The sequence below is a fragment of the Acomys minous genome, assembly GCF_964271855.1.
Source record: "Acomys minous genome assembly, chromosome: 2".
In the NCBI taxonomy this organism is placed as follows: Eukaryota; Metazoa; Chordata; class Mammalia; order Rodentia; family Muridae; genus Acomys; species Acomys minous.
Window position 1 is genome coordinate 143555428 of NC_140484.1, and position 25414 is coordinate 143580841.

A 25414-nucleotide genomic window follows, 5' to 3' on the forward strand; every position below is an offset into this window, starting at 1 on the left:
TGGGCTTATTGTTCCAGAGGGAGGAGGGTCCTTCATGGCAGCAAGTGGAAGACACGGTGACAGAGGCAAGACAGTGGAGAGGTCACATCTTCAACTGTAAGCACAGAGCGGACACCCTGAAGTGGAGTGGAACGAGGCTTTAAGTGTCAAAGCCTACTTCTAGTGACTTACTTCCTCCAGCAAGGCTGCACCACCTAGAACCTCCCTGAACCACATGTTCAAATGCCCAGCCCTACAGGGGATATTTCTCATTCAAATGTGTAACTCACAGTTGATAACTCAAAGGCAAGCATCGTCACCAAAACCCCCACCTCGGCCTGGGTGACAAGCCAGGAAAGCTGTGTCCCTGACACCCTCTGTGTGACTTACGTGCAGATCTGGTTCTCTTCTTTCCCTAGCAATTAGTACCGCTTATATAACATTGGGGATCTGGGCTCTGTAATTCTTAACAGTTTCAGAAGCTTCCTGAGACTTGTAAGTTTCATTTACTTCCTAAGTCCTATGAGCTTCCTTTAATCCCAAGGAAACAGCCACACAACATCCAGACAGGTGTAGACCATTTGAATCTTGTTGGAACTAGTCGGGGGACATGATGGACCAAACATGCTTTTTCCTGTGAGGAGAAAAGGTTGGTAATAGCCTTTGGCTTCCCTCTGCCTTCTAAGACTGAGTTCCCGCTGTGTCACCAGGGACAACAGGGCTGACATCTTGATTATTACTTTAAGGGAGCTACAAGCATTATCTTATCCCTCATCACCATACTTTCTAACGCCTGGTTCTTCTCTTTCTCCCCTCCCTTATTTCTTAGAGTTTACTTCCTTCCAGCTAACTGGAATCTGCTTGACCACTTTATTTTGCTTGTCTCGTGCCGCTGGGCCCCACCTAGATGATTCCGGATGAAGACTTGTTTTATACCCAGCATTCCTGTCTTCTCAGCCTACAGTGCATTGCTCTTGGCCATCATGCCTTCCAGAACACATCTAGCTTTGTCCTGCCCCATTTAGATTTGATTTTATTGGCTATTTTATTTATTTATTTATTTATTTATTTATTTATTTATTTATTTTGGTTTTTCAACACAGAGTTTCTCTGTGTAGCCCTGGCTGTCCTAGACTTGCTTTTAGACCAAGCTGGCTTCAAACTCACAGTGATCCACCTGCCTCTGCCTCCCGAGTGCTAGCATTAAAGGCATGTGCCACCACGCCAACCTGGCTATTTTATTTAATAACCTTCAGTCTCAGAACAGCACTGAGAGACTGGTCATATCATCCCCCTCTGCAGAGTAAGAAACTAGGCTGAAAATGATTGACTTGCTCCCTTTAAAGTGTTCCAGAACCAAGACTAGCCTCTATATTGATTGTGTCCCAAGAACAAGAGTTTCAATGACCTTAGCAAAATTGCCTCCCAGAGTCGTGTGTGTGTGTGTGTGTGTGTGTGTGTGTGTGTGTGTGTGTGTGTGTGTGTGTGTGTTATCGGGGATTGAATTTAGGGCCTTTTGTATACCAGCCACGTGAGTGCTTTGTCATTCAGATTCATCCCTAGCCCATAGTCTTCTGTCACATTGCCTCATCTTCTGAACCCTTGTCTCCACTTTTTCTACTGCTGCCCGAAATAAAACCCTATAAATTCAAGCAAAGGATATTGAATGCCTCCTGTTTTGTCTCCTCATCTTTAGACCTTGTCCCTTCCTGACACTGGGTGTGCCCCACCAGCTATAACAGGAGCGGGCCCCTGCAGCAGGCTGACCTGGCTCAGAATCCCAGAGCCTTCCCTCACCTACTTGGGTAATCTTGCATGAAATTCCCCAAGTCCAAGTTTCTTCAGGTAAAAGAGTTCTGACAGCATCTTGAATTACTTTATTTTTCTTGTCATCGTAACAACACATTAGGCAGAAGCAACCTAAGGGGACGAGGATGCATTGTGGCTCATGGTTTCAGAGGGAATACTCCAACATGACGGCTGGTGCCTATCCGTCCCTAGCTTTTGTCTGGCCTTCCAGATGTGAGGCCAAATGTGAGTCTAGGATACTCCCTTAAATGTTCAACCTCAGTGATTGCCTCTGTTCTTCAGATACTGCCTCCTAAGGATCCATAACCTCCCAGACAGTGCCACCGGCTGAGGGCCAGGTGTCCAAACACCGAACCAACAGATCTCCCACCATATTGCCCCCTTTTTCTAGTGCCACTGAGCACACAGCCAGCCAGAAATCGCTGTAACGAGTCCTGACATTTTGTTCTGTCTAATCTCTTGGCATTCTAACTCTCCAGTCTGCTCCAGGTTCTCGCTCATTCCCTGCCCCACAGTGGGATAGAGGGGGAAGCAAGTGTTTTTGAGTCAAGTAGATTTGGGGTTGAAGCCCAACTTGCCCATCCCTGGGTCTGTTAACTTGGGAGGGGGGCTCCCTAAGCTCTGTGGGGCTTAATTTCCTCATGTAGAGCATGGAGTTAAGGTCATAGTGAAGAACCCACCAGGAATGCAGCATCCTAACATCCTCTTCTGTGTGCTGCTGATGGAACCCCTGCCCCCACAGCCCCACCATCGTCCTACCTGGCCTTCTGTCTTCTGTTTCTTTTCACCTCTGAGAGGCCTCTTTCCAGCAAGGGGAAAAATTCTTCCTCTCCCACTTTCTTTTGGCTTCTTCTTTTTAAAAAATCTGTAAGTGTTTTGTTTGAATATATGCATGTGTACCATGTGTGTGCAGTGCCCATGGAGACCAGAAGAACCCCTGGAACTGGAGTTACAGGAAGTTGTAAGATGTCATTTGGGTGCTGGGAACTGAACCTGGATCCCCTGAAGGAGTAGCCAACTTTTAACCACTAAATCATCTCTCTAGCCACTAGGTGCTTGTGCATTCCCAGGGGTGGTTCTTCTTCTTCTTCTTCTTCTTCTTCTTCTTCTTCTTCTTCTTCTTCTTCTTCTTCTTTGTCTTCTTCTTCTTCGTCTTCTTCTTCTTCGTCTTCTTCTTCTTTGTCTTCTTCTTCTTCGTCTTCTTCTTCTTCGTCTTCTTCTTCTTCGTCGTCTTCGTCGTCTTCGTCGTCGTCTTCTTCTTCTTCGTCGTCTTCTTCTTCATCGTCGTCTTCTTCTCCTCCTCCTCCTCTTCCTCTCCTTCTCCTTCCTCCTCCTCCTTCTCTTTCCTCCTCCTCTTCCTCCTTCTCCTCCCCTTCTCCTTCCTCCTCCTCCTTCCTCCTCCTCTTCCTCCTCCTCCTCTTTCTCCTCCTCCTCCTCCTCTTCTTCTTCCTCCTCCTCCTCCTCTTCTTCTTGCAGCCTCTCTGGTGATGCTGAGAGCACTCCCATGGGGCCTCTCTATCTAAAGTGATGCTGAGAACAGTTTACAGCTTTCATGGTTCCTTCTAAAACTAGCCCAATTAATTTGTACAACTGTGAGAGGCCAGACTTGTAATTGTTGTTCCTGTTTTTAAAAGGGAAGAGAATCTGAAATGTAGCTCAGTGGATAAGGGCACTTGCCTAGAATGTGGGAGGTGCTGGGTTTTGTTCTAAGAACCATGTGAAGCAAGCAAACAAATAAATGCAAGGGAAACTGGTGCTCTCAGAGGCTGAATGACCAGTTCATATTCACAAGCCTCTGGCTTCCAGTCACCATGTCTCTTTCCTTGTCCCAATCTGCACCTGAGTGGCTGCTGCTCTCCTGCCATGGATGCCCATTTTAATGTTGCCAACCATCTTCCCATTGGTGCTTGCCTTGCCCTCTCTCCCAGGGAGGGTGTAGTCTTGCCCCTCCCCCTGGCAGAGTGCCTTACACAGATCTTATTGGGCTAATGACCCCATGTTGAAACTTGAAGGCTGTGCTCTGCTGCAGAGTCTCTCCAGGAAACTAACCCCTGCAGCACTTAGCAGGGTGACTGCACAGGGTGAAACTTTATTCAAGAGAGTAGGAGTCACAAAGACAGACACCCCCCCCTCTGGGAATGCCTGCTTCTCTGCACACCAGCTTCACAACCTTGATTCGCTGGATTTAAGGAGTTTGGAGCTGGTTCTTTCACCCCCTGTGTTACTATATGATAACCCTGGTGAGCTGGATCAAAGCTAATCTGCTCTTCCGTCTGTTTCCCCACGCCCAGCCTGGGAGTCCCTCAGGGCAGTGCCATGTCCTGTTCCCCTCAGTCCTTATGGCCTGCCACTGTGATTGGCACTTAGCTAATAGAAGTCAAGTGGATAAAGCAGAAAGACCCATCTGGGTCCTTCTTCTGGTCCCATGCTCATCCCCGTTCTCTTTCTATCTCATCCTGTAACGTATACATTTCTTTCTCACGGTGAAGTAAGGGCTTCATGTCTAACTCATTCTTTGAAGCCATTCCAACAGCCAGGAAACGGGGAAATCATACTTCCCGAGCGTCTGTCCTGTGCTGACGTGATGTCACACCTCATAGCATCTCACTTTTTAATCATTTCACTTCATATAGGTCAGTATATATGTATGTATGTATATGTGTATATATATATATGTATGTGTGTATATATTAAGCACTCTCAATGTATGAAAGAGGAAACTGAAATGCAGATCAATGAAGAAACTAAGTTTGAGAGTTTACACAGCTGGGACAAGGGAATGCTGGCCTGGAATCCTTGTCCCTTGGCTCAAAAGTCCAATGCCCTTCTTCCTTCTTCCTGCTCATCATTTTCCAGCAGCACAGAGCACGGCTGAGAGCTTAGCTTAGTAGGATTTGGGAGCAGCGCTGAACTGAACTTGAAGAATTAAATCATGCCTGTGTGTCCCCAATGTTTCAGGCATATGTGCTTCCACCTTCTCGTTTAATTGATTGTGCAAAATGCTCTGGAAACGTGAGGCGAGAGCTCAGATCAGGAACAGGGGTGAAGACAGATTCTCTCATAGAGCCTTCAGCCTAGTAGGACTACAGTAATAGTAAGTACGTCTGTACTGCTGGAACACAGGATGCCAAAGCTTATGAGTGATCACTGTCATGGTTTCCTTTCTGTCGCCGTGACAAACAGCATTGGCTTACACTTCCATGTCACAGTCCATCACTGAGGGGAGTGAGAGCAGTAAAGCAAGCAGAAACTATAGCAGAAGCCATGAAGGAATGCTGCTTGCTGCCTCTCTCATTCACTTAGCTAGATTTTGTGGCGGCCCAAGACCTTCTGCCTAGGGAATGGCACCACCTACAGTGGCCTGGATCATCCTACATCAATTAATAAGAGAGAGAGAGAGAGAGAGACAGACAGACAGACAGACAGACAGACAGACAGACACATACAGACACACACATAGACACACACACGCACACACACACACACACACACACACACACACACACACACAAACATGCTCATAATCTGACCTAAGCAGCCCCTCAGTTGAGGCTTCCCTTCTCAGATGACTCTAGACTACCAAGCTGACAACTGAGATTTAATTAGGAAGATTATGAAGAAGGAGGAATAAGAGGGATCCAAGCCAAACAAGACAGTGCAGAGGGAACAATACTCCTTAGATACAGAATTTCAGTGAGGACAGACCTGGTCATAGGGGACGTTTCAATGGAGCAGCGTAGCAGGGAGCAAGAGAGGCTGAAGCTGGTCTCCCTGAGTTAACCTTACTAACTAAGGCCACCAGGCCATGCATTCATAAGTATGCTCTTAGCTTGGATGACAGTTAAGCCTTTCTTACTGCTCAGGAAATGATTCAGGGAATTATCTGCCCACATCCTCACCTGTCTTTTCTTGGGATAAACATGAAGGCTGCATTTCCTTGATGTGCAGGAAATCATAAGCATTTGGGCTGGCCCGCATGGTGATGTCATCTGCCTGGCTGGGGTTGTGGGTGCCCTTAGCAGGCTTGGGGGATGGGGGGGGCGGCGGGGTGCCACCTGGCTTTGTGTGTGTGCTCTTGGTGTGCTCCTGGAGGAGAAAGCCTCTGCGGAGCCATGGCTGCTGTATAAACAGGACAGGCCCTGCTCAGAATCCTTTCTGAACATGGAGGGACGGAGTGAAGGGCTCTGTCCACTCTAGGACACACAGCGGTTAACTAAAACTGTCATTTGGATTTATCTAATTCAAGTTTTCCCCTTCACTGGGCCTGTAAATGTCCTTTAATTTGAGACTTTGTAAATCCAGCCAAAGAATGGCTGAGAATTGAGCCAGTCCTGTGGACCGTATGTGATTTAGTCTATGAAGTAAATGTGACTTAGTCAACAGTAAATACAGGTATAGCTGTAGTATACCCTACACCTAAACCTATAACGAAGCCCAACGTGGGATCAGCTCCCTCTTCCCCACTTCCTTAGGAACTTTGATAAAAACCCTCGAGCCATGTTCTATCTCGATCCTGTTCAAATACTGCTCTTTCCTCACATTGAACATGAGAGCCCTCCTGAGCCCCACTACTTCCCACAAGCTCTTCTGGGCATCCCCAAACCTTGTCCCTTGAGTATGACTAGCCTGTTCACCCCTCCTATGGGAATGCACATAGAAGTCAGCTGAGGAAAGCCACGCCTAGTGCTAAGCGTGAAAGCCCCTTCCCCGACACAATTCAGCTTCTGACCTTTGCTCACCTCCCAAAGTCTCCGCTCCGTTCTGCTCCCTCCGTTGTATTCTTCACCCTGCACACACACACACATACACACACACACACGCACGCACGCACGCACGCACGCACGCACGCACACGCACATGCACACCTTGATCAGAACCCCTCAGTGGCTTCCAGATTGTTTCCGATGACATCCAGACTCCTGAAGCCTTTAGAGCAAGGCCATCTGTGAACAGGCCCCTCCTACCTCCGTGGCATCACCTCCTAATTCTCCATCGATATCGAGTGATGCTGCAACACTGTGTCACTGATGGATTTCCAATCACAGTATAGATTCGTGTTTCTGAGCCTTCCGGAAATAACCCTTTCTTTCTATTTTGCTTTACAAATCTGACCAGCATTGCAAATTCTCCCAACTGCCCCCTCTCAGAGAACCCCTTGAACAGAAGGTGTCCTGGGCTGGGCTATCTTTCTGAGGCACCCCATCCACTTCTGCATGATCGCCAGACTCACATCTCTACTCATTGAACAGTGTTGGAATTAAGACAGGGCAATGCCCTCCTACTCGGTCCTGGATGAAGTTCTGAGCTGGTCCACCCCCCCCCCACCCGCCCCTCCCCATCACTGAAGAGGTCCATATTTTTCCACCTCAGCCACACTGACGTTTACATCCTGGTTGACTTCCAGGTCGGGCCAATCACTGGTCTGCCATCATTGGCGGGTCCCACTCCAAGAACTACGTGCTGTGGGAGTATGGCGGGTACGCCAGCGAAGGTGTCAAGCAAGTTGCTGAACTGGGCTCACCGGTGAAAATGGAGGAAGAAATTCGACAACAGGTAAGAACAGACTCTTAGATGAGCCAGCAGCTTAAGAAACGAGGTCAGAGCATTCCTGACTTTCGCTTTCGGGAGCTTGGCGTGTGCAGCAGAGTGTGGTTGTGGGGCTGGGAGGGTTCTCTGGGCTGCACCGGAGAGTCTCGGTTTCTCTCCCCGAATCCACAGATCCTTTACCTTCTGCATGCCTGACGCTGCTGTAGGCTTGGTGTTGGAAAGACAGGCCTCTGGTCTCCTGAGAGGGGTGATTTATGGTTGTATGCTGTGGTGCTTGTGCTTGGAGGATGACGGTCAATCTGTCTAAATCGTAGCTTCTGAAAATAGACGTTTTATGTGTTGGCATGGGGTGTTTTGCAGAGGCGTGTCGATGTGTCTGATAAATTCTCTGGCCATTAGTCATACTCGTCATGTACTGATATAACTTCTGTGAGCCGCGTCATGTGATACCAGGAGCCCAGGAGCTGCCCCGGTATCTGGGCCCCAACATCTCCTGAGGAAGGCAGGAGGGGCGACCCCATTATTCTCGTCAATGTGTTTACCTGGCAATGGGCTATTTCTCATCAAAAGCCTGAGATAGTTAAAAGCAAATAGAGGCTGATAAGGGGACTTGGAAGAACAGTAGTTTTTGTGGGTTTATAAGGAAGAATGATGGCCTGACCTTAGCTGTCATTCCCACAGAAGCCTCTGAGGCATGAGAGGGCTACTAGCAGCCATGTCTCACTGACTCCAGCTGTTTTAGGGGCAAGGAAAGGGCAAGCCGTGTTTGCGGTGTGGCTGTTTAACGGTGCAAGTCACTGAGAGGCTACCATCCTCCTCCTTCCTGCCCTGCATCTCTCAAGATGATGGAGGAGGCCGCAGATACATAGTGCCCCTGTTGTGCTGTGATGGGTGTGTGTTTAGAGGCCTGAACAGACTGAGGGGCTGAGCACAGCCCAGACTCAGTGCTTCCCTGAAGCCTACCATCCAGACTCCAAGATGCCCACAGTCCTGGCCTGGATGCAACTGAAGTCACCCTGCTCCTTCCTGACACCCTGGGGGATCCTTTTGGACTATGGGGATGGGGGGTGGGGCTTCAGAATGAGCTTGTGCCTCTCTCAGTTTGATTTGAGGTACAAATGTGTTAACGTTGCATGGCGTTAATGATCAAATTACACGTCGTCGTATGGCGGTTGGGGGGGCGGTTGCGGGAGGCTTCAGAATGAGCTTGTGGCTCTCTCAGTTTGATTCGAGGTATAAATATGTTAACATTGCATGGTGTTAATGACCAAATCACATGTCATTGTAACCTGGATGACCTGGAAGTCTTGGTCCTCCTGTTTCCACCGACTGAGTCCCAGGGTTTCAGGCATGCAGCACTATGCCAAGCTTTATGCATCACTCAAGATCAGACCTAGGGCTCCATGTAAGTCAGGGTAGGATGCTGTTAACAGCGCTACATCCCCAGCCCACAGTGCCAGCCTTCTAACTGTCCAGCATCTCCCACTCTGCCATGCCTCACAAGTGAGGTAACTCTTCACACTGTAGCCAAGTAATGAGTATCCCCCCTCCATATTGGCACTAGTGTCTCTGGCTTGCCACTAGGGGCCCTTTGTCTGGAATCCCGAAGATCCACTTCCTAGCTCCCAAGCAGGAAATTGTGATTGTCCAGCTCTGAGGAATGGGATGCTGGAAACCATTTGTTACAGATAACGGATAAACTTGGCGAATGAATTCAAGATGAATCCTGTCTTCCTAACAGCGCCAGCCTCACACGTTGACTTTCTTTAGAAGTTTATGGAAAGGAGAGACATCAACAGGAATCATACAAAATTAAGCTTATGAGCCAGACAGAGCAGCTGCCACACACACACCTTGAGCCCTGAGTTCCATCCCTGGAGAGAACCAGCTTGTGGTGGTGTGAAAGAAAATGGTCCTGTAAGCTCTCAGCTCCTCCTCCAGTGCCATGTCTTCTGCCTGGGTGCCACCATACTTCCCCATATGACAACAATGAACTAAACCTCTAAACTGTAAGCCAGCCCCCAATTAAATAAGTTACTTTATAAGAGTTGCCGTCTGTCATCATGGCGTCTCTTCGCAGCAATAGAAACCCTAACTAAGATACAACTCCATAAAGTTGTCCTCTAATCTCTGTATGTGTCCTGTGAAATGTACACACTTACACACACACACACACACATGTACACTCATGCACACACACGAACACATGCTCACGTGCTCACATGTAATAATTTTTTTATTTAAACTGGGGTTATCTTTTACTGGTGAACATAAATTATCATTTGTCATGACAGTAAAAGGGTTGAAAATCATGGGCAGGAGTTCAGCTTTAGAGAACCCCGCCTTAGAAAATGTGTGTGTGTGTGTGTATGTGTGTGCATGTGCTATGAACTTAACCAGCCTGCTGCCAGGAGTCTGTCTGACCCAGCTGGTGCATATTGCTGCTTATAAGCTTAATTATGGGCCCTGCACACCAAAAAGAATGTGTGTGTAACACCACCTCTCGGCCTCCTGGGTACTGGAGATCTCTCATTAGCCTCCTTGGCTCCAAGTCCAAGAGGCCTATGATGACTAAACCATGTTCCTCAGGTGAGGAGAAGGGACAGCCAATCACAGAAAGCCCTAGGACACTAAGCCCAAGTGTGTCTGGCTCAAAGCCTATACACAAAATCTAGTCTCCAAGCAGACATGCTCCCTCCTGTTCCAAATCTGAGGAGAAGTTCAAGATGGCAACGCTGTGAATTTCACAGCATGGGCCCCATGACACTGAGCAAGCCACTTCCCACCTCTGCACCCGCCCAGCCCCACACTGCCCTCCCATCACTTGCCAACTCTGAAGGGAGACTCAGCCAGCAGCACTGCTCCCCCCTCCCCGCCCCCCAGCTCCTCGGAAATCCAGCTCTGTTGAGCAATTTCAAGGTCCCTTCAGTTCCAGAAGATCCATGGCCTTAAAAAACACCTTCAAGCTCAAAACTTAAAACTTTTTCTGTAAGTCGGGGAGGGAACAACATAAAAAAGGAGCATAGACGAAGGTTCCTCCTAGAATAGAAACGCGGCCTCTGTGTAACCAGAGGGCTTGTTTGAAACCCTCAACACAGTCTCTGTTCCCAGCCCTCTATCAAAGAGCCCCATTCCAGCCAGGGCGCAAGCAAAATCTATTCTCCCACAAAAGGCATTTTTGTGCTTCCCTTATTATGGACTTATATACCTCACAGCCATTTTCACAAGCATTAAAAACCACAATGGTTATTATTGGATATAAATTGTATGCTAATGGCTTCCAAACACAAATGAACAGAAATACTAATCACATTAGTGGTGAAGAATTACAATGATTCTGTTGGGTATAAACCTTATTGTTACTACAACTGTAAACTCCCAAGAAAACTGATGACAAATGACTGCAGAGGCATTGGCAGCATTGATGCTACTGGCTAGAGACACTGGGGCGGGAGTGGGGCAGAACATGTGCCTCTTCTTTATGGGAAGAGGCCAATGCTTCCTGGTGGCCAGTGGGGCCTGGGAATTGGAAATAACTGACTTGCCTTTGTGGTCATGTGCATTTCTTTAGAAGTTCTCCAGGGTGTGTGTGTGTGTGTGTGTGCGCGCGCGCGCTTTCATAAATATGCACAGGAGTATATACATGTATGTACATACAGGTGGAGACTAGAGTCAGCCCTGGCAGCCATCCCTCAGGAGTCATCACCTTGGTTTTTGAGTCAGGGTCTCTCACTGAGAACTAGGGTTCGCCAGTTAGCCTCCTGTCTCCTGTCTCCCAAGTCCCAGGATCACAAGTGTGCCACCAGGACCCACTTTCTTATGTGGGTGCTGGGGATCAAAGTCACGTCCTCTTGGTTCTGAAGCAAGCACTTCACCGCCTGAGCCATCGCTCCAGCCCCTGTTGCCTCATCTTGTTTTGGGTGACTTGAGGGATTTGTTATTCAGGCTTTTGTGTTCCTTACATAGTTAGTATTATTAATCTTTGTCAGACAAACAGCTGGTAAATATTCCTCCGGTTCTGTCGATGCCTATCTGTCCCTTTGCCTGTTTCCTTTGCAGTGTGACTTTAATGGAATCCCCTTTGGCCATCCTGTTGACTACGCCGATGTCTTGAAGTGTTTCTCCCTGTTTTCATGTAGAAGTTTCCTAGTTTGGGGTCTTATCCTTAGGTCTTTGATCTGTTTTGAGTTGATTTTGGGGCAAGGCAAGAAGAATTGAGGTGTTAATGTTAGGTAAAATAAGCCAGATTACAACATGTTCTCCCATGTGCAGGCACTTGAGGAAGCAGAACCAAATGTAGGCTAGTAATGAGCTGTGGTTGGGGAGGGGCGGGAGACAAATGCGGGCTGGCTTTGATTAGCATACAGTATGCATGCGTACAGATATAACAACATTGAGTGCTATGGATGAATGCAATATATGCATTGCAGTAAAAATATTAACAATGTTTACAAAAAGAAATCTAAGGCTGTGGCTAGCCTGACGGACCACGGATGGAAGACCTCAGATAGAGGAGACATGGAACATCACTCCAGGTGGGACTGGACTTCACAAAACTAATGCAAGCTCATTGCTTGGGAACGCTTTACCCCACTGCAACCACTCGTAAGTCAGCAGCCTCAACTTTTGAGTGGGTGTCTGGTTTTCTGCTGGATACTAGGGTAAGCATGGTGCCCAGGCACCCAGTCACCTGTGCTGGAGAGCTAGGTGGCACCCTTGATACTCACCACGCCCAGTTTCTGCTTGCTCCACAGGGGACTGCAGTGGTTCCTCAGTGCTGTTCTGAGTCACACTGTCCCCTTCCCACTCCTGCTCCTTTCAGCTCACATCTTAGGTCTTACATCAACAGCGTCTTCTCTAGGAAGCGTGGGCCTGCCACTCCTCCTTTGGAGCCATATAGCTTGTGGCGCTGGCCCCGACCTGGGCTGGCCACCACTGCCTGGTGTTTTCTGTCTCTCACAGACTTGCCTATCTGGGTGGAGCCTCCTCAACCCTGGGGTTCTCTGGTTTCCTCCACACCGTCTGTTCCTGTCCGAGCCGCCTCAGCTCTTCAGTGGCACTAACCGTGGGCAGTGCTCTTGCTTAGGTTGTCGTTCTGTGGCCGCAGGGCTGTGGGGTCATCTGTCCCTCTCCACTGAACTGCGTTGTCTTCCTCACTAGTTTTCTTTCTGCTTTAGTCCGTTTCATCCGTCTTCCGCAGGGTTTTCTTTTTGTCTGGAGAGTTTAAAACAAAAACAAAACTTAATGGGCTGATATCTTCAGAGCCACCTTTTTTTTCTTCTTCTTCTCCCGGCCCCACCTGACTCTTACGCCATCCCTGGACTTACTACTTCACAGCTGGCATTGACCAGGACTCTTCAGCCCCTGGGCATGGAAGAGCCCAAGGGTCGGTTACAGAGGTGCCCACAGCAGACTCCTTGCACATCCCCAAATGCCCGATGGAGGGTTTTCTGGTCCCTTGTTCACAAATGGGGGAGTCCTTCAAAGCATCTAGGTCTGTGCAGCCTGGCTCACTAGTATGTTTTAAGTCAGTCTCACCTACCTAGCAAAATTTTGTCTCAAAATACACATATTCTCTCTCTCTCTCTCTCTCTCTCTCTCTCTCTCTCTCTCTCTCTCTCTCTCTCTCTCTCTGTCTCTGTCTCTCTCTCTCTCTCTCTGTCTCTCTCTCTCTCTCTCTCTCTCTCTCTCTCTCTTTCTCACTCACACACACACACACACACACAGGGTGGGGGAGGGGAACCAAATTTTATTTGTTATTTATAATAAAGAACCAATGCTTGTCAGAAGCAGTAATGTACAATGACTAAAAGCATTGACTCTGATTCAAGGTTTTCCAGGTTCAAAGCCCGGGTCTGTACATTACTTACTATGTGACTCTTGGCAAGTTACTTAAACCCTCTGTGCATCAGTTTCTTCTTCCATGAGGCAAAGATGGTAGTCATCCTTGTAGAGTCATGAGAACTCTGAGCTGAATCACATGCCTAAAGCACAGCCTTCCCCGGAGAGAGTGCTCAGTAGTTAGTGCCACATTTATCATTTCTGTTTGCATCCTTGCACCTCTGCTTCCTCATCAGGGAAATGAGGCCTTAGTTCTAAAGCCCATGAGCTCCCCTAGACACCTAAAAGGGTAATGGCTCTAAGTTATTCCAGTTCAAAATGATTCTTTACCTCGAGGGCCCCAAAAGATGAGGACCCGGTGTTCATGGTCCCCAGTCTCTACCTCTGTTCAATGGTGTCATCTCCTAGTGTGCCTTTAAAGTTGAGTCAATGTAACCATGCTAAGTAAGGGGGCTGGGGCAGGAATCCAGGCTCCATCCCACCTCACCACTGGGATCACGCAGTTCTTTCTTTAGAGAGGCCTGATCCAAATGTTCAGAGGAGATAGGCCAATGCCACTTGCAGAACAGGGCTTGGAGGCAGCCAATAGCATCCTGGGGCTCAAACTCCAAACAAGCATCACCACCCCACAAGAAAGAGGTGCTCTCTTATGGCTAGCACCTACTCAAACTGGCCCAAGTACAGAGGGAACTTTGCTTTAGGAGAAAATGGAACCCATAAGGATACAAGCCTATACACAGCCAAGAGCAGCCCTGTTCCCAAAATGCTGAATGGCCCCAGTTAGAAGAACGGGGTTACTCTCCCCTCCTCCATGCCACCCAGAGTGGCTCATTTGTGTTATTTTCTCTCCCCACTGATAGAGCTTCTGCCTCCACTTCAGGTATGCGTGGCCCCAATTGGTGGTCACGTGATCCGCCCACAGCCAGCTGAGCAGCACCAGTCCTGTATAGCAGAGACAGGTAGATCTTTGGCACGGGTGCCCGGCAGCAGTATCTGCCATTAATCCGATCAGCAGCCTAGCCCTTGGCTTCACGCAGGCCCTCCAGGCAGGCAGTTCATGGCGAAAATGGAATTGGAAGAAAATGCCTTTGGGGGCAGCAATCTACATGCAAGGGTTACAGTGAATCACAAAGCCCTAGCTAAAGGGCAGGAGCTCAGACAGCCTGTCAAGGCTGTAGCTGGGAGAGATGCCCAAGGAGAAGTGCACCATCAGCAGAAATGGAAGATGCTGAGCTTTGCCAGCCTGGCGACATGATGCCCGGCCTAGGGGTCAGGTCAGTGCTTGAGGTGGGACCAAGCGGCGTTAGTAGACTAAAGCACATGGATTCAGACAAGCAGAGATCAAAATAGAGCACCAGGCGGCAACACCATTTAGACTACTCCTGAGCCCTTGATACTCACTGCCACACATGTTTAGGGACCTGGGAAACAAGCGGGGCCAGTAGGTGACTTTAATGTGACTTAAGTTTGTTTCCTTGTGTAGATCATCAAATTCCAGTGGGTCTCAACGTCTCCATTCTCAAATGGTGATATTGACAATGTAGGGCACAGTTGTTGGTTATGAAATAACGTGTGAATGATGCTTGGCTTAGCCTAAGCACTGTTTTTCTTATGACTAAGACATAAAAATTAATCAGGAGGATTTGCAATCTCTCTTCCCCTTCAGAGGAGATGATTTGGTTTATTGGGTAGAAACACAATTGAAAGAAGTAAATGGTGTGCCAAAAAAAAAAAATGTTTGAGAATAAAAACTAGAAAAGAGAAAGCAAGAAGGCAAAGCAGGCCCAGGAGACAAGATGGCATTGGGGCTCCCAGGAGTGAGAAGCAGCATAGCTGAAGAGCTTCCATTTGGACTGGAAATCGGGGAGAGAAAGGGGAACCAATAAAGACTTTGAGTGAACTTGTTTTCTAAAAGGAGGAGGCATCCAAAGGGCATCTTTACCGGTGTGCTTTGCGAACTGCATGATGGGATTTCTCCTTTGCTGCCTCCTCAGGAAACATTTAGTCACAACCTGTGGCCCTTTTGTTTCGTTTGCTCTCTGTTGCTATAAAACACAGCAGCACAGACTAGGAAAGTCATACACAATTGACACTTACTCCACTCAGTGCTGGAGGTAGGATCGTTCAAGCTCTCCTCTGCCTGAGCTGAGGCTTAAGACAAATAGAAATCCCAGGAGCCCAGGCTGCCCCACACTGGAAGATGCGGAGCCTCTGCTGAGCTGCAGCTCTCTCACCCCAAACTTTTACCCAGAAGCATCACCAATGCCTGGGCATTCTGAGACTCTCTGTGTAAGAAAAGGTGGGCACTTATTTGATCAAAACTTACACAGTATTTAACTCACAGGGGAAAAAAATCTATCTTTACAGTAACTGAAACAAAATAGTCTGAATGGGAGGCAAATTCGGCAGGGTATAATGGGTAAGTTGCCTTAAGACGTATAACACAATATGGGGATATTTGTTAAAACTGTACATTGTCTCTTCTTATTATAGCAATAAGAGCAAGTCATCCGTTTCAAGCATAGCCATTTGTAAGAGCACAGTTAGAAGCAATAAGGAGATTCATATTGTGAGTGCGCCTCTTTGTGTGAGTTGTTTATCACAGGCTGGCCTTCAACTTGGGAGCCGCCTGCCTTGGTCTCCTACGTCCTGAGAATACAGGCTCACACCTCCCCATGCCTGTCTGTCGTGAACACATAGTTATACAGCTAGACCAAAGGTTCTCAGCCTGTGGGACATTACACACATTATCATCAGTAACAGTAGCAAAATTGCAGTTATGACATAGCAACAGAAATACTTTTATGGTTGGGGGGTGGGGGAGTCACCACAGGGTGAGGAACAGTATTAAAGGACGCAGCATTAGGAAGGGTGAGAAGCCCTGCCCTAGATGGTAACTCTGCACCTAGAGACTGCTTTCAGGAATGTTCTCACACAAAGAAAACATTCATTACAACATTGCTTAAAACTTCAGAGGTGTAAATAAGATTTTTCCCATTCAGTGCACGACATTTTACGTTCTAGCTACATCGTATGGTCAAGTGTCTTGAAGCTCTGAACAGGGATAAGGCAGAGCTGTTTGTGGAATGTGCCCCAGTACAAATTTCAAGATGGAGAAAAATAAAACTGTGTGTGTAGCCTGCAACCATCTGGGCAGAGAGGTGTCTGGGTCAGAGTGAACTGTCTGTACGCACATAGGGAATTTTGTATGCACAGAATATTTTTTTTGGCAAGGGAGGAGGGGTAGGGCAGAGTCTTACTTTGTAGCCCAGGTTGGCCTGAAATTCAATATATAGCTAAGGTGACCTTGAACTCCTGGTAGTCCACCTGTCTCATCCTCTCAAATACTAGGTGTGAGTACCCACACTGAGTTGTGCTCAGAATGTCTTGATGAACACACACCAGAGACTCACACCTTTAGAGCCAACAGGGAGGGTAAGGCTCAGATCAGAAAGGTTCACTCACGTTTTCCCATCTGCCCTTTGTCCTGCTTCCATTTTACCAACAGACACACAGTACCTTCTCCAAGAGCAATACTTAAACAAACAAATGAAACATTTATTTTTAAGAACTTAATACACACTCACACACACACACACACACACATATTCAATTTATAAGCGTCGTATGTTCCACCAAGAGATATGGAATTATTTTTCAACTGTACTGATGCTATAGAAATGAAGAGCTAAGCAGCCAAAAATAGCCAAAAATGTCTGGAGGAAAAAAAATCATGAGAGTGATGAGACTCAGCACAACAAATATGAAAATGGTATGAAACAGCATGGAGTGAAACTACAGGAGCAGAGCATGAGCAGACGGATCAACAGAGCCCAGTGCAAACTCCAGATATAGACTTGAGTTCATTTGTAAACAAAGTACATGAAAAGGCACACTTTCCTACCAACCGGGGAAACAACGGGTCATTTGATACATGGCAGTGGAATAACTGGAAACACTGAGGAAAAAAAAAAAGAAAATTTCTCCAAGTCTCAATCTCTGAATCAAAATATAAACTTTGATTATACTGAAGATTTTAAAACAAAACACATCAACACAGGAGAAAACATGGAAAAATCAATTTTAGTGTAGAAGAAAGACATAAGACAAACAAGAAGTACTTTTAATATATTTTAATATAAAAATAATGTTAAAGCTTTTAAATTTTCTTTTTTATGTATGTGTCTATGTGTGGATATGTGCACCTGAGTGCAGGTACCTGAGGAGGTCAGAAGAGGGCGTTGGATCCCCTGGAACTAAAGTCACAGGTGGTTGTGAGTCTACTGATGTGGCTGCTGGAAAATGAACTTGGGTTCTCTACAAAAACAGTGCATGTGCTTACCCACCCACTGAGTCATCTTCCCAGCCCCAAGGAAATCTTAAGATAAAAGGCAACTAGTTGATAATTCATATAATAAACAAAGGGCTGATTTCTTGGATACATAAAGAACCTCTTCTAGATCAACGTCATGTATGTTTCCTTGTTTGTGTATAGTTTATTGATATAGTTTCATAAATCTTATAGCCCTAGCTGGCCTTGAACTCCTGATCTTCCTGTCTTTGCCTCCCACATGTTGGGATTTATAGGCATGTGCCATCTCACCAAACAGGTCCATTTTTAAGACCAACAAACAAATGGCAAAATAATATAAACACATGGACATGTCTCAGGAAGAAACTAAATGGGTTGTAGATGTTTTTAAAAGATGCTCAATTCATCTACAGTTATGGAAATGCACATTGATTCCATAAACCACTTGGCCTGCTAGATTTTGATAATCACACTGAAACACACACACACACACACACACACACACACACACACACACACACACACACACACAAAATGGGTGTGGCACTTTTTGCTGCCATGACACGACACCATGACCAGAAGTGGCTTATGGAAAAGTTTACTTAAGCGTCTACTTTCAGAGAGTCCATAACAGCGGAACAGGCATGGCAGCTGGCAGCCAGAGAGGGCAGCCAAGACAGCTCATCTCCATCCACACAGGGACAGAAAGAACAATGGGCAGGAGATGAAGCTGTAATCCCTGCAGTGTTGTGCTCCCTCCAGGAAAGCTTCAGCTCCTAAAGGTCCTAGGTCCTCCCGAAACAGCAGCACCAACTGGAAAGTAAGTTCTCAAATACCTGAACCTATGGGGCACATTTCCCATTCCAACAGGAGGACCATCTTAAGTAGCCCCTCATGGGGAACCACTTAATCTGCATCTGCTATGAAACACTTCCAAGGCACGTGGCTCAGTTACAAAAGAGTGTACTGCAGAGAATCCACTGTGTGCTCCACTGTGTCATCTTTTTAAAGCTGTGTGGTGACATCTCCTGAAGGGTCGATGAGGAGGATGTCAGACGCTCCCTGCCAGGTGGGGACCTAAGCTCCCGTGGGAGAGGAGAGGGAGGAGACCTTTGCCAAACGCCCTTTCCGACTCTTGAAAAGTGTATCTTGTTTTTACGTTACTGATTCAAATGGTGGTTATTTTATAGCCGAAATTATTAAGGAATAACCCAACCAAGCCACCAGGCCAACCCTGAAACTGGGGAACCTTTAGAATGAGCGCTTAAGAACGCATGCTCCTCAGCAGTTAAGAAAACTGGCTGCTCTGCCAGAGGACCTAGTTCAATTCCCAGCACCCAGCTGGTGGCTCACAACCGTCTCAGCTGCCTTCCTTCTTTCTGACATATACAGACAATCTTCCCACAGCCACACAAATAAATCGTGCTTAACTAAAAGGAGAAGAAAGCATGTGGTGCGAGCTTCCCAGTTTGTCCTCACTTGGTGGCCAACAGCTGTAGTCCACCAAACTAATATTTGGATGAAAACCTGGGTCTTACAAAGCATATACTTGACTATTCAATACTAATAGCAGGACATATGAACAACACAAAGCCCTTGACTTTTGTTCTGGTATTTTCCTCTCTTGCAAAGAGCAATGCAGAAGGCATTCCTGAAAATGTCATCCGGGTATATGCACTCACCCATTATACTGGAAAAAAACATTTTATTTTCATGAGGTTCTACATTTCTATGGGCCTAAAACTAGACTTTCTAATGAATATTTGCCATCTAGTGGTTTAAGAAAAGGGAGATGTGTTTCTACAGTCCCCCTCCATTGTTTCTTGACTATGCAAACGTAATAGCTTTTAAAATAGAAATAGAAAGATGAATTGTAACGCAGGAGCATCTCCTCACACACAGTGTGTGTTATTAATAGGCCTTTTGCTACCAAATAGACCATCAGCCTCCAAGATGGATTCAGTTTGGCTCACAGATGCAGTCTCCAGTCCATGATCAATCAGCTATTGACTTTTGGCCTGTGGTAAGAAAAACATGGCTGCCAGCAGTAGTCAGAACAAGTTATTCACCTCAAGGTGGGTGGGGAGAAAATAGAGGAGTGAGATAGAGTTTTATTTCCCCCCTTCAAAGTACACCCCAGTAGCTTAACTTCCTCCCACTAGATCTCACCCCCTAATGGTTCTAGCACCTCTCAGTTGCACACAGGCTGACAACCAAGCTGTTAACACATGGGCCTTAGGAATTAAAAAAAAAAGGGGGGGTGGGAAACAAGTAGTTACAGACTGAGATTCACTTCAGAGGAGTATGCACAGTTCTACTTAATTCTGTCTCAAAATGAATGGTTTCAAAATGCCACTACAGAAATTCCAAAGAGGAAGAAGTTTCCCACTCACAATAAGGAAGAGCACAGCTCATGGAGTTACATGGTGTAGCCTTGCAGTACACTGGGGAGTTACATGATGTAGCCTTGCAGCACACTGGGGAGTTAGTTACATGGTGTAGCCTTGCAGCACACTGGGGAGTTACATGGTGTAGCCTTGCAGCACACTGGGGAGTTACATGGTGTAGCCTTGCAGCACACTGGGGAGTTACATGGTGTAGCCTTGCAGCACACTGGGGAGTTACATGGTGTAGCCTTGCAGCACACTGGGGAGTTACATGGTGTAGCCTTGCAGCACACTGGGGAGTTACATGGTGTAGCCTTGCAGCACACTGGGGAATTACATGGTGTAGCCTTGCAGCACACTGGGGAGTTACATGGTGTAGCCTTGCAGCACACTGGGGAGTTACATGGTGTAGCCTTGCAGCACACTGGGGAGTTACATGGTGTAGCCTTGCAGCACACTGGGGAGTTGCATGGTGTAGCCTTGCAGCACACTGGGGAGTTGCATGGTGTAGCCTTGCAGTACACTGGGGAGTTGCATGGTGTAGCCTTGCAGTACACTGGGGAGTTACATGGTGTAGCCTTGCAGCACACTGGGGAGTTACATGGTGTAGCCTTGCAGCACACTGGGGAGTTACATGGTGTAGCCTTGCAGCACACTGGGGAGCATCTGTTTGGTTGAGTTGTGTGCCTTTTCCCCCTGCTTCCCAACAGTTCCCTGGCTGCTTTGGTGAAGTCAGCCATTTTACCTACCTTGGCTCCATAGCTACCATCAGTTCTCCAAACTACAACTGTTTCCCAATAGGCTCCAGTTACAGTGCGGTTTAATTTGTCATCTGATTCAAAAACAGGATTACTGCTTCATTAACCAATGGGTAAAGAAAATCAAAACTCTATTAACTGGCAAGCAATGCTATTCCAAAGGCATTGATCCACATCTGTTATGGGCAGCCTGTTGATTGGAAACTGCAGCTCTCTGGGGTGCCACTAGGGGAACTGAAATCGCCCTGTGAATACCCTGAAATGCACCTGACACTTACTGGAAGTTCATTTTGTGAAGAATAGAAAATATAAGACCATTTGCTTGCAGGTAACATCATTTAGAGATTATTTTATGCCACAAGTGTGTGTGTGTGTGTGTGTGTGTGTGTGTGTGTGTGTGTGTGTGTGTGTCCAGGAGGGGGCGGGGTCAATGATTCAAGTGCGTGTGTAAGTGTGAAGACTGGAGTTTGGATCCCCAGAACCCACATAGTGCCAGGTGGGCATGGCACCCCACCTTAATTCTTGCCTCAGAAGGTAGAAGCAAAGGGTCTCCAGAACAATCTGGCTAGCAAGACTAACGAAATCAGCAAGCTCTGGGCTCAATTGAGAGGCCTCAAGAATAAGGCAGAGAGCGATCGAGGATGGCATCCACCTCCAGCTCCTGTGTACATTCTTACCCATATGTGCTTGCACCCACACACACAGAAACATGCATTCTTACCCATATGTGCTTGCACCCACACACACAGAAACATGCATTCTTACCCATGTGTGCTTGCACCCACCCACACAGAAACAGGCATTCTTACCCACATGCTCTTGCACCCACACACACAGAAACATACATAAACACAAAAAAAAATAAAAATAAAAGGGAAAAAAACATAAAATGCCAACTCCTAGAGGGGGAATGAATGCATTTTGGTGTGCATGACCAGCTGTGTCTCTGACATCACTGGTGTCCAGGGCCCACCTCCACTCACTGGCATCTGTTCTATGTTCTGACTGTGGAAGACTGTGTTTCTGGCTGCGTGTCTTCAAAAATCCACCCTTCAGGCACAATTCCTGCCACTTGCTCACACTGTCCATCTATGCTGGAAAACACAACCTTACACCAGGTATTGCTTTCTTGCATGTAGCTGCCTTAGAAGAGTCCACGGTGAGGATGAGGCTGGTGACGCCTCGAGCCTTTGGCTGACAGGTCTTCCTGAGTTGAATGCTGCTGCAAAGTCTCCTCGCCACTCAGTGCACTCCCTTCCTGTGTCTGATTCCACACTTAACATAGCCCCTCTCCACGGGGCCGCCTGTGCTGAGTCCGAGCTCAGCCTGACTGCTTGGTGGTTTTGTTATTTGACTTCTTGATGCTGTTGTGTGTGAAGGACAGACTTCCTCAATGTAGAATGATAAACATGAAGACAATTCAAAATGTTAAGCCTTAAAAAAACCTCTACAGATTCAAAATACTGACTTACAGTTATCAGCTGTTAGGTCCCTAGCAGATTCTTAACTCCAAGATGCCATGAGATTGATTCCACTTTTTTTCAGTTGTTTAAGATGTAGTTGTGAATCAGGCACTATCAAAAACTTTCTTGAAGCCTTTGAAAAGGAGTGCTAATGAAGCAATGAAGATCTTACTGAAAGTCTGCAACGAAGTGTAGTGGCTATAGATTGACCATAGTGTGTGTGTGTGTTTGTGTTTGTGTGTGTGTGTGTGTGTGTGTGTGTGTGTGTGCATTTCTGTGTGTGTCTCTGTGTGTGTGTGTGTGTGTGTGTGTGTGTGTGTGTGTATTATCTACTTTGGCAAATGTCCTCTATTCTAACTCAGTTTAAGATAGTAATCAACTACTGTAGCCTTAACAAGAGTGTGTTTTTAAAAGGAATTATTGAAATTAATATGTGAATATGTCAAATATTTCACTGGAACTTACATAAGTATACTTTAAAATATAGATAGATAGATAGATAGGTAGGTAGGTAGGTAGATAGATAGATAGATCTTTGTTATTTGCGTTGTGGTGTGATGTGTGCGCCACAGCACATATTTGGGGGCCAGAGAACAACCTTATGGAATCAGCTCTCTCCTCACCTTTACCCACGAAACCATTTCACTGACCCCACTGACAAACTTTTCCTCCCACACAAATGTACTTTTAATCTTAAATATGTCACACTAATAATTCATCTCCCTTAGTTCCCAGTTTAAAGTTTTTGAAAATATAACTGTTGCTGGTACCTAAAGACATGAGCAGCGCCACCTGAGAACAAAATCCCAGTTTGTGTCGCTTCCCCGCACCGTTTACAGTCGCCTTGCTCTCTCCAAATCATACAACACGTTTCCAACACCTCGCCCCCGATGAGCCCCTCCAAGGACGTCATAAGTGGCGCCGTTCCCTTCTCATCTCCATCGGCCTCACCAAGCTTCAACAGGTTACACAAACACAGTGCAATGATTGGCACGAGGAGGTTTGAGATTAAAAAAACGACTCATTCTTCGCAAACTTTCCAGTGGGAACACGTGTGTGCCACCAGGCAGAGCCCCAGACCAAAGCATGAGCATGTCACGTGGTCTCCCGGCATCCACCTCAAACATTGCTTGGTCTTGAATGGAGGCTAAATGTGGGTTCGTTGAGGGGGCTCCCAGAATGTACTTGTGAACCCAGCACCATCACCCGGGCTTGGGTTGTATCTATATCTGTTTTAAAGAACCTTGCTTGCTGTAACACTCATACATGCTTTTGTAGGAGTGACGCCACACTGGCAGGAAACAGTTCCTATACTGGCTTAAGATATGGCCTAACTTTAATAATACTAACAGTGAACTCCTGGCAGTGTGCTACTAAAAACCAGATGGGGAAACACTCTACATGCTCAGAGCCCTGTAACCCTGCAAAATGGGCTATCATTGTCTTCATTATGCTGAAGGAAACTGGGGCTCTGAAGAAGGCAGGTGCTCGCCTGCATACGCAACAGTAGATGAAGAGGTCAAGTCCAGGCCGTAAGGATCCACAACCCATAGTTTGTCTCAGCATGCTGGCTGAATCTTTGGCATGGACTTGGGAACAGGTGGCAGGTCTCGTCGTCATAACCCACCATCTGGTTGCTCCACTTGCCCTCCCTAAACACGGCCCATTTGCCTTTCTTTCAGGACTGGATTCTTTCTTTCTGGTCCCCAGATCCCCCTCCCAAGCCTTGCTCGGGCACCCTATGTTCGCTGCTCCAGTGAATCTGGGCATATCCTTGTGGACTCCAAGTGACCTAAGTTACTGTCATCACTCTGGACATAGAGCAAGAAGGAAAAACACACATGCAGAGAGAGAGAGGGAGATCGGGGAAGAGGAGGGGAGGGAGGGAGAGGAAGGGGGTGAGAGCGACAGAGACCGAGACAGAGAGAGAGACTCTAAAAGCATCGTCCGTGAATCTTGGTTCCTGCGCTATTGTTCTTGTAGGCTATGCTGGAAACCAGATGCCCTCTTAGCCTCTGGTCCTCCATGGTAGTCCTGAGAAAGAGTTTCCTCCCTCTCTCTCCCTGTCTGACAACCTGGTCCCCCCCACCCCACCCCAATATCCATAAAGCTTCACTTTCTCAGCACAGATGTCCCGGTCCCCTTGCTTACAGTGTGCTCTGAACCCCTTCTAACTGGGGACAGCTGTTTCCCTGGAATTCCCAGCCTCCCCCAGGGCACACTATAGCAGCACTGACATTTCTTGACCTTTGTCCCACTTAGGGCTAAGTGTCTGGACTTCTGGATGAACTCCCAACATACCCAGGGTTGGAACAATTAAGATTGCGTGGACAGGGCTGGAGAGTGCAGCGTCTGCAGTTGTTAACCAGCAACTCAGCCAAGAGCTTTGTTCATCGAAGTAACAGTTACCAGAAAGGCCGTGTGGGGCTGTGCTGAGCAGGGACTCAGAACACAGGTGTGGATAGATTTCAGTTTCCACCGTAAAGTACAGTGCTTGGTGTGTGCCCAGTGTCTGTTCCCCGACTCATATCAGGATGCTGCATGTCAGTGGAACATTACCACTCAGAGCAAACATGACCTTAGCCAGCTTTCCCTGAGCTGTCCATAGCAGGAAAGTAAGTTGTGGCCAGTGAGAAAGAGTGAATTTTCCTAAAAAGGCAGAGAGGGGAAGAGAGAGAGGGGGGGGGGAGGGAGGGAGGGAGGGAGGGAGAGAGAGAGAGAGAGAGAGACAGAGAGAGACAGAGAGAGAGAGAGAGAGATCCTTCCATCTGCAGATAGTTTTTAAGTTGTATTGTGTTGTGTGGTGTTGCATTGTACTGAGTTTTGCCTGCATGTTTCACGTTTGTCTGTGCTCCATTTACATGCCTGGTACCCATGGAGACCAGAATTGAGTCTGGTGCCCTGAAGCTGAAGGCACATATGAGCCTTCATGGCACTATTAAGAATTGATCCTGAGTCCTCTGGGAGAGCAGCCAGTGCTCTTAAACACTGAGCCATCTCTCCAGCCACCACCTAAAGACCTTTTTAATGCAAGAGAAAAACATATTCTTGATTTAAGCTTGATTCTAAGTCATATGCAGTCAGCCCTAAACCTAACTAACTGACAGTTTAGAGTTTCAAAGGTATTTGAGAGAGTGAGAGACTTGGCGTATAGTCTCTTTCAAAATACCTGTCACATGAAGGATGGTTGACCCTGAAGTATGGTTGATCTGATAAAAGTTGTCTCAGGGGTCCCCTGAAGCCTGCAGGGGCTCAAGGCATTTATGCAAAATAGCGCACCATACTCACACGTAACGTGTGCACACCTCCTGTAGACTC

General features: G+C 47.1%; 1 protein-coding gene across 1 annotated transcript in view; it reads left to right on the forward strand.

Annotated features, from left to right (window-relative positions):
- SPON1 (spondin 1) overlaps window positions 1–25414 on the forward strand; it is a 284780-nt gene that overhangs the window by 164132 nt on the left and 95234 nt on the right. The window contains exon 6 of the mRNA XM_084772987.1: window positions 7193–7341. Coding sequence (XP_084629113.1) covers window positions 7193–7341 — 149 coding nt within the window. The remainder of the gene's footprint in view (window positions 1–7192; window positions 7342–25414) is intronic.